This window comes from Lycium ferocissimum, chromosome 10 (genome assembly GCF_029784015.1).
Source record: "Lycium ferocissimum isolate CSIRO_LF1 chromosome 10, AGI_CSIRO_Lferr_CH_V1, whole genome shotgun sequence".
Lineage (NCBI taxonomy): Eukaryota > Viridiplantae > Streptophyta > Magnoliopsida > Solanales > Solanaceae > Lycium > Lycium ferocissimum.
The window spans coordinates 58,303,942-58,314,109 of record NC_081351.1 but is presented as its reverse complement, the minus strand read 5'-3'; the positions used below and the strand labels follow the sequence as shown (position 1 = coordinate 58,314,109).

Sequence of the window (10,168 nt, the reverse complement as noted above, 5' to 3'; positions counted from 1 at the left end):
TCAAAATCAGTCCAGATCTATGTTTATACCCACTTATACAATATTGTATAATTGTGTATAAATGTGTATATATGCGTATTTTTGTGTATAATATTGTATAACTATATTTTTAGTGTATATACCTACGCATTATACAATATTTGTCTATTGTATAATTGTGTATAAATGTGTCTATGTGCGTATTTTCATGTATAATATTGTATAATTATATTTTTTAGTGTATATACCAACACATTATACACTTTCAAACACCTATATACATAATGTGCATGTCTATTGTATATAAGTGTATAACACCGTATAAAAATGTTTTTGGGTTAAAGCTTTGCAATGTAAGTTTTGGGCTATTATTTTGCAATGTAAGTGAGCAAATTGTATATTTATGAAATTTTCTCCTTTTATACCTGCTTTTGGAATTTTTGCATCCTTAACGTATACTCCCTTTTAAGGGTGCAAAATGCAAAAAAAACAAAAAACTGATATAAAAATTATAAAAATTATGCTTCTTTGATATTTTGTAACCTGATTAAATTGGTATAAGACATGAGTTGGTTGGTTAAATGGGTTTGGATTGAGTTGAGTTAAATAAATTTATTATTAAAAAAAAAAAGAAGAAGAAGAGCGTAATTGCATGAATTTCAAGTGAAAATCTTATCCAGGTCACAACCGTCAGCATACTGTCATAATAAGATCGACAGTTCCAAGGCAAAAACTTTGATCTTTTACCATTTCCCTGTTTTGACTGTAGTCCTTTGTATCTGTTTTGGGGTTCTGTTATTTCAGCCCAAAAAAGGGTGTGTAGTTTTGGGTGATAGTAACATCAGATATGGTGAATAGAACTAGCGATCTTGTTGGGCAAGTGGACCCAGCTCAGAGTTTCGATACAGAAGCACTGCTTCGCTATGCCTCAACTAATGTTCTAGGCTTCCCGAGAAACCCTTCTCAATTTACTCTTTCTCAGGTCTTCTTTTCTTCCCTTTTCTTATATTCAAATCCTATATTCTTCTATTCACTTTTTACTCCCTGCTTTCCAATTTATGTGGGCACTTTGAGAGTCAATTTTGATTAAATTTTAAAGCTAAACTGATTAGATTAACATAATATTTTAAAATTAAAATTTATATATTTAAAAACTATCTGAAAAGTACTAATTTGCAATTTTTTTTCATATCAATTTAGTGAAAAGATATGATCTTAAAATATTGATCAAAGTTCATTCAGTTTGAATTTCGAAAAACGAAATGTGTCACTTAAATTGGGTCAGAGGGAGTATTTTTTTGGCTAAAGGATCAACTACAATAGTGATTGTGACAAATAAAGACTTGTTTTTTTCCCTCTTTGAAATTCCAATTAATCAGTCTGACAAGTAAAAGAGGAGTTGCAGAAACTATGATTTGTAACTGATTGTGCCAACACACATAATATTTGTTAAATGGTGGAATTAGCAAAAGGAGAGGATAAAAAAGACCCCTTTTTTTTTGTGGGAATTGTGGGAATAAAGACTTTTTTTTTTCTCTTTATAATTCATTTTGCTTAAAGAATAAAGATTAATCACTGTGACATGTAAAAGGGAGGCTTCAAAAACTATGATTTCTGACTGATTGTGTGAACATAAGTGTCTGTGTTAAATGATGAATTAGCAAAAGGAGAGGATTAAAAAAGACACTTTTTTGGGAATTGTGGGAAATTAAAGAGGAAAAGTTTTGTGCTTTGCTGTGTTTGGTGGTAGCGAAGCTTCAAGAAATCCTCAGTTTTAGCTTAATACAAAATTTCTTTCTTTTTCTACTTCTTTTAATTTAATAATTTATATGATTTTATTGGGATTGAGCGTGTCGAATTCGTGTACCTTCCATGGAAGACAGAGATATGTTTGGAGGAATTGTTGTCTGATAGTAGGTGTATGTGTATGGCAATCAAAGCTTTATTCCTTATAGCAGGGAATTGTAGCCTAGGCAATCCAATTTGTTTGTCTAGTTAGAAAGAAAGAAACATGTGGTAGAAAGGTCAGAAATAATCTACAAATGAGTGGTTATGAAATATAGTAATGAAAATGGAATATTGTAAGATTTCATTATCATTCATTTGTTTTAAGGAAAGGGAGAATTCTTAGAATGATAAACAAATGTTATATAGAACTTCAATTTTGGGATGTGCTTGTTTCTAACAGATCATCTTCTAATGCAATGTCGCTATTCTCTTGAACGTAATTTAGAAGTTACCCCCAAAAAAAAAAAAAAAAAAAAAAAAAAGATTAGAAGTGCATTCCCCAGATTAGTAATAGAAGTTTTAGTTCCCTTCAGTGTTATCAAAAGCGAAAAGCGCAAAAAGAGCTCTAAGGTCAGCTGGGGCTTTAAGTGCAAAGCGCAAATAAAGCATGGGCATTAATGAAAAAAGGCGCAATGGTTCAAAGTACAAATATATATATATATATATATATATATATATATATATATATATATATATATATATATATATATGTTTAGTCCAAGACTTATAATAATAAGCATGAATAACAAATATATGGACAAAGAAATTGTAAAAGCTTTACGATAAAGTGAAATATCAATTATCTAGTGTCACCTGTTCAATAGAGGCTCATTGGCAAGGAAAAGTATGTCTTAGAGCATTGATAATGACACTGAAGCGCACATAAAGCAAGGCGAAGCGCTTAACATGTTTTGATCCTCGCTTCAGGGCTTAAGCGCGCCTTTGACGACACTGGCTTCCCTTTTAGGCATTCTCCCTAGGAGAGAAGGAAGGAGAATAGAATCAAAGCCACTATAAGAATTCTTGCCAATCCTGAAATTATGAGCTCAGCAGTAAACCTGTTGCTAATTGAATGATGTCATGCTTTATTAATTTGGTGCTGGAACATACAATTTTCTTTAGTTGTGTGTGGCTTCGTCTCTACTCAAAACAGAGGCTTCCATGTCTAATGCAATTTTTTGATGCAAAGTTCTCACTTTTTTCATTTTTTAAGAAAATACGTTTTCGTTGTGGTTCAGTTTGGGCATGGCCAGTCAAATCCCACTTTCCTCATTGACGTCCGCTCAGGAACCTTGGCAAAAAGATATGTGTTGAGAAAGAAACCTTATGGAAATCTGTTGGCATCTGCTCATGCTGTTGAGAGAGAGTATGAGGTTGTGCATTCTCTCTTTCCCATATGATGTAAATAGTAATATCTCGTTTATGTGCGTATTGGATGTGTCTAACTTTGAGATCTTGATGTTGACATGGCAGGTTCTACATGCATTAAGTACTCATACGCTGGTCCCAGTCCCGAAGGTTTTTTGTTTGTGTACGGATTCAAGTGTGATTGGAACTCCATTCTACATTATGGAGTATCTGGAAGGACGTATCTTTATAGACCCTAAGCTACCTGTACGGATTTTATTTTCAAATATTTATCTTCCTAGATTATTTAGATTTGTGGCATTACTAGAGTAACATTAGTGTGATTGGTAAGCCTGATTCTTTTCATTGATTCGAAAGGTAAAATGTACTTTTTTGCCTCTTTAGGATGTACTGCCTGAAAGAAGAAGGGTCATATACCGTGCTGTTGCTCAAGCTTTGGCGGCTCTTCACTCTGCTGATGTTGATACAATTGGTCTTGGTAACTATGGAAAGCGGACAGACTATTGTAAGCGGCAGGTGCAGAAAATTTTAATTTTGAAAAGATTAAATCAACTAAATAAACCTCAATTCCAAAATAGTTGGGTCCGACAACATGAACTCTTACATATTTCTCTCTATTTAGGCTCATTTGATTCTACATTTCTGGGAAAATTAAGTTGTGCCTGACTTTTTTTTTTGGTTGGTCTATCAATCTTGACCCTTGATAATTGCTATGCTACTGGAAATAAACATGCTTTTGTGTTATTACCCTGACATGTTCAGTTGCTTTATTCATGCAATGCACTTTTGGGGTGATTTTCAGTATTTAATTTTGGAATGTTCTTATAGTGTGTGATGGTTTACCTAACCTACTTCAGGTGGAAAGGTGGGCCAAACAATATCTTTTATCTACTGGTGAGGGTAAGTCCATGAGAAACCCTAAAATGTTGGAGCTGGCTGATTGGTTGCGGCAACATATTCCCCTCGAAGATTCCTCTGGTGCAACAGCAGGTCTAGTCCATGGTGACTTTCGGATTGATAATGTTGTGTTTCATCCTATTGAGGTGCAGTTCTTGAAAGCGTCTGATACTTCCTTCTGTTCCTTGTAGCTTTTGCTATTGGAGTCGTTTCAAATGCATGTGACCCCCTCTCCCTGCCCCAAAATAAGCTATAGGTTCCGCTGACTCTGTTAGTTGCTGTTGCAGGATAGAGTTATAGGTATTCTTGATTGGGAGCTTTCCACCTTGGGTAATCAAATGTGTGATGTTGCCTACAGCTGCTTGGTACCGCCACCCTTTTGCTACTTCTACTTAATTTCTAGATGTTAGTTGACCAATGACATGCACTATCCTCAGAGTCACGTTTTTGTAATTAAAACTCCTTACTAGCATTATGAGTTTCAGATGATTGATATATGGACCCAAATTAAGAAATTTTAAAGTTGCTAATATCTTTTCTTTCTTATCAGGGCCATATTGTGAATATAGCATCAGAAAGTATAGAAGAGAATAATGGCTTTGAACTCACCAGCTTCCCTGACGGAGTGCCTTCTCTTTCCAATTATCTCAGAGATTACTGCTCAGCAGCTGTAAGACCTAATTTTCTCCGTCTTTGTTAGATGGTCATCCTTGAGCCGGGATTTCTTATACTTCACTTTGATCTACTAATACAGAACACTAGTTATCAGCAAAGCATCTTCAGATTAGTTCCTTTGTGATGCAAGGAAAATAAACTGACTGGAGTATAGAGATTGTGATGTCTTTTTAGAAAGCCTGCCTTATAGTATCATCCCAAATCCAAAAATTTTAAACACCATATGCACGATTTATCAAGTATCAAGAGGAAATCAGCAAAATTTTATTCTTTATGCACCCTAACATTGTGCAACTACTTGTTTCTCAGTTCTTTTGCCTTCAATTTTTTTTTTTTTTTTTCATTCAGGGAAGACCTTGGCCAGTTGATCAATGGAAGTTCTACATAGCCTTTTCCTTATTTCGTGGGGCTTCAATATATGCTGGAGTACATTGCAGATGGATCATGGTAATCAGACTTCTTATTGATTTTATGGGTGACATCACTTTGATGTTTTGACTAACAATTTAATTATGTAAGATTTATTATCTATATATTATAGTTCTCTAATAATCACCTTGTAGGGTAATGCTTCAGGAGGTGAACGTGCCCGATGCGCTGGGGAAAAGGCTGATTCCTTCATTAGAACGGCATGGTCGTTTATCCAAAGAAAATCTGTTCTCCCTCAGCATCCTCCAACTGGTCAATCCTATACCTTAACAACTTCATTGCTGTTTCTAATTTTGTTAAAATGTAATTTTGGATTGTCATTGTAGTCTTTTCAGTTCTTCCAGAAATCATGTATACTCTCTTATTATTCATAGCTCTTGGAATATCTACATACTGTATATTTGCTATAATTAGCTCCACTTTTGAAACTCTTATGTAGCATTAAAATGTTGAACCAATATTCTCCTCTGTTCAAACTCCACTTTTCAGTGAAATTGCAGATATTCTAGTCATTACCCAACCTTAACATGTCTCAAACAAAAAGAACAAGTTTGCTCTTGAAAACAACCTTTATCTTCACATTCATTTTCATCGGCATTAAATGTCCACGAGAACTGATTACCGTGTGAAATTGGTGCAGCATAAAATATGATAGGCTACTGTGACTTTGTTGATCATGTCACTCGAGATAGTAAACTGAGCTGTAATACCTGTTTCCGTAATTAGATATTTCTGTTGCGCTATGCAGAGACAAGTTTGGAGGATCATGTTAGGCAACTTGGACATGATAGCCCAAATCAAGGAATGCCTATGGGAGGGAAATTTGTGCCCAGTGAGAAGGTTCAAAAGTTGAGGAACAAATTGACAAAATTTATGGAGGATCATATATATCCAAGGGAAAATGAATTTTACAAGCTTGCACAGTCTACCATGCGTTGGACAGTTCACCCGGATGAAGAGAAATTAAAGGATCTGGCAAAAAAAGAAGGATTGTGGAACTTGTGGATACCAGTGAGTTTGTAAAGCTCTATTCTGTCATAAAGGAGTGAAAGAGATTTGTTCCCTAAGAGCGTACCTGATGTTATTTTCTACTAATATGTAGTTTGATAGTGCTGCTCGGGCCAGAGAACTTATTTTTGGCAGCAGAAATGGTCTAGTCAACAATGATTTTTGTAGCTTATTGGGTGCTGGCCTTTCCAACCTGGAGTATGGATATCTGTGCGAGATTATGGGTCGTTCTGTTTGGGCGCCGCAAATTTTCAACTGTGGGGCACCTGATACAGGAAATATGGAGGTAAAATAAACATTAGTACCTAATATTTTGTAAAGAGATAGTTTGCAGGTAGCTACCACAATAATCTTCTTTTAACTAAAGTCAACGAAGACTCCACTTGCAAATATATGATATATAGCATATTGGAAGCATAACTATCTCTTGCACAAGCATAATTGTTTATGTTCTAACATTCTTTTTGGGGGAATTCATCTTTTCAGGTATTACTTCGGTATGGGAATGAGGTACAGCTGAAGGAATATCTTGTTCCCTTGCTTGAGGGAAAGATACGCTCTGGATTTGCAATGACAGAGCCTCAAGTTGCATCCTCAGATGCCACCAATATAGAGTGTTCCATTAAAAGGTAGACACAAGCTAAAACCTTGACAGGGACAAAATATATGAGATTAGCATCTCTCTCTCTTTCTCTCTTGTATATTTCTCTTGCTTGAGGGAAAGATACGCTCTGGTTTTGCAATGACAGAGCCTCAAGTTGCATCCTCAGATGCCACCAATATAAAGTGTTCCATTAAAAGGTAGACACAAGCTAAAACTTTGACAGGGACAAAATATATGAGATTAGCATCTCTCTCTCTTTCTCTCTTGTATATTTCTCTTATATATAAACACTCTCGGATAGATAAACTGTGAGGTGTAAGATTGGGCACCAGGTTAGATTTTTCAGCACCTTAGAAAAGACTGGCAAGGTATTAAGAGAGTGCAAACTAGAAATAATTATAGCCATCATATGTATCACAAATAGCAGTTGATCGTATGTTCCCCTCCCCTGTCCTCTTAGGGTCTGAGGGGGCCAAAAGTGGGCAAAAACAAGGAAAATGAACGACATGGTAAAAATAACATGAGAAAGCAGAAAATGATATTCTGAAGTGAAATAATTGGAATTGGTAACAAGAAGTTCTAAAGGGATTTTCCTTTTTATCTTGTCCCTTATCTCATGATCTCTATGTTTCTCCAAATGTCATCTTACTATCTATATGAAATACATTGCACAGGCAAAAATTATGAACCTTCTTTTCATCGTCTCTATCGTCTCCTCTTCTCTTGGTGACTTAGTACTCCCTGTAACTTCATATTTGCACAGTTCAATTGGCTGTGTAAAATGAGGTACTAATGATATGTCTTATATTGTTATGGTAAAGGGAACCATTTGATCAATGGTTACATTGATCCCAAGATGGTAAATCTAAATTTCTCAAATTTTTGTGGGAATTTTGAAGTGCACTTATGTGTCTTAAATAGTTGATGAATATTTAGGAGAGAAATTCGTAACATTGGGATCAGAGTATCATGCAAGATGTTGAACGTGAATCTAGAAAATTCTGATGGTTCCCGTCGAAAGAACCTTTATTGAATTTAGAATGATTGTGTTCAACTTAATCATCCTATGCTTGTTATATACACAGGAACCTTTAGAGGGATTTTGGTCATATTAGAGGCATTGACTAGGATTTACCTCCCCCCAGCCCAAAAGTGAATAGGAGGAAGGCTGGAATTTGTTAGATTACTAAAAATAACTGTGGGAGCAATGCATTTTACAGAAATGGGAACTCCTATATTATCAACGGGACAAAATGGTGGACCAGTGGAGCCATGGATCCCCGGTGCAAAATTCTCATTGTGATGGTTAGTTCTTGCTTCTCAACGAAAAATAATTTGTTTCTTTTTATAGTGTGTTCAAGGCAGTTAGTCTGGATAAATGGCAGGGAAAAACTGACTTGGCAGCTCCAAAGCATAAACAACAATCCATGATCTTGGTGGACATCAACAGTCGTGGTATTACCATAAAGAGACCGCTAACAGTATTTGGCTTTGATGATGCCCCTCATGGGCATGCAGAAATAATATTCGAGAATGCATTCGTCCCAGCCAAGAATATCCTGCTTGGTGAGGGGCGTGGGTTTGAGATTGCACAGGTAACGTTGTTTCATGTATTTATCAAGTTCACATTTACATATCTTATGACATTTCATGAGGTAATCTTTTGATGTCTATTCATCAGAAGTTCCTAAATCTGTTACATTCAATCGATCATCAATACTTTTGCATTTTCTTTTGGGTTGTGCACATCGCAGGAAAGTGATTTAATCTCCATATATTTTACATGTTCTGAAGTTTGATTGTTACCCATTATGGGGGTCTGAGGGGGAAAGAGGAAAATTCCTGCTTTCGTTTCAAGTTAGTGGTACATCTGTAAAGGTGTCATTCTGACAGAGTGTCGTATCGATTGCTAAACTGCTCATTTTGATTATCTGAGGGAATATATATATATATAATATATATATATATATATATATATATCTGACAGCATATGGAATTGCATCTGAAACTTGGTTGCCAAATTCTTATTCTTGTAGGGTAGGCTGGGACCTGGAAGGTTGCATCATTGCATGAGACTAATAGGTGCAGCAGATCGCGGCATGCAGATGATGGTTCAAAGGGCCCTTCAAAGGAGAGCTTTTGGAAAATTAATCGCTCAACATGGCTCATTCCTTTCTGATGTTGCTAAGGTAAGTTTTTTTGCATTTAAGTTTGCGCAAAGAAAACCTCCTATAACAGTAACTGCCTTATTAAAAATGTCTCTTCTTTTTCCATAATTCTATATGAAATGATACATGACAATGGACTTTATAGTGTCGAATTGATCTGGAGAAAACTAGATTACTCGTTCTCGAAGCTGCTGACCAGCTTGATCGGCTTGGAAACAAAAAGGCCCGTGGTACAATCGCAATGGCAAAGGTAACAAAGCATAGTGACAATGACTTACGTGATTGCATCATCTCTCTTCCCGAAAATATTTTACCAGGATTGTATGGTTTACAGGTTGCTGCCCCAAATATGGCATTGAAGGTGCTTGACACAGCAATGCAAGTGCACGGTGGTGCTGGTTTATCGGGCGACACTGTTCTTGCCCATCTCTGGACTACAGCGAGGACATTAAGAATAGCAGACGGTCCTGATGAAGTACACTTGGGGACAATCGCAAAGATGGAACTACAGAGAGCCAGACTCTGAAAGGTTGATACAAATACTTTCTTTTTGGGCTGATACAAGTCGTTTGTTTGCGCACAACATCAACCGCTGCCCTGGTCAAGAAAAGAATAATTGATAATGAGACTATTGGGAAAAAGAGGGAAGAGAGCATGAAAATAGAAGGCTATGGAGCGAAAAATAGCCCAATAATGAGTTTAAGTAAGCATATGTTATTTGGATTATATCACCATTTGTCTTGGTCAATAATATAATGGTGTCAGTTTGTGGCACCTACATAAATTTTACCCACTGATGTATAACATGATCTTGGTTTTTTACAGTAAGTTTTCCTCATTTTGCTCTGTTGAAATTCTTGAAGCTGTATTAGATTGCCTTATTGGAAAATAGCAGAGGTAATTTCGAGCTTTCGTACTATCTCTCAGGTCGTCTACACTCTACACTGTATTCTCAAATATATATATATATATATATATATATATATATATATATAGATGCTGAAGAAAGAATTAAAACAGACTCATCAGACTCAGAAGCAGAAGAATTTTGGAAAGGAATAGTAGTAGCAGACTATATAAAAACTTATAATGATACAAATGCTGAAACTATGTATAAATACTTAGAGACATTTTTTGGAGAATCGACTAAAAGCTCATGGGAAGCATATAAGGAAGATTTTCCAATGGAATTTCAATACTTAGTATCCATGAGAGCAAATCCATATAATTTTACTAATAAAATACATACTTT

General features: G+C 35.6%; 1 protein-coding gene across 2 annotated transcripts; it reads left to right on the top strand.

Annotated features, from left to right (window-relative positions):
* The first annotated feature begins 683 nt into the window (after nucleotides 1–683).
* LOC132034403 (probable acyl-CoA dehydrogenase IBR3) lies at nucleotides 684–9,722 on the top strand. 2 transcript variants are annotated; one of them, XM_059424752.1, is made up of 17 exons: nucleotides 684–961; nucleotides 3,006–3,140; nucleotides 3,241–3,381; nucleotides 3,520–3,651; nucleotides 3,993–4,178; nucleotides 4,320–4,397; nucleotides 4,583–4,702; nucleotides 5,056–5,154; nucleotides 5,271–5,388; nucleotides 5,885–6,147; nucleotides 6,239–6,430; nucleotides 6,631–6,773; nucleotides 7,969–8,053; nucleotides 8,134–8,343; nucleotides 8,785–8,937; nucleotides 9,062–9,166; nucleotides 9,251–9,722. In XM_059424752.1, exons 1-17 carry the CDS (start codon nucleotides 827–829, stop codon nucleotides 9,440–9,442), a joined length of 2,487 nt encoding a protein of 828 aa, XP_059280735.1. In that variant the 5' UTR covers nucleotides 684–826; the 3' UTR covers nucleotides 9,443–9,722. The 2 variants fall into 2 exon arrangements, with proteins under 2 accessions (XP_059280735.1, XP_059280736.1); XM_059424753.1 differs by lacking the exon at nucleotides 7,969–8,053 and having other exon boundaries at nucleotides 685–961; nucleotides 8,100–8,343.
* The last annotated feature ends 446 nt before the right edge of the window (nucleotides 9,723–10,168 follow it).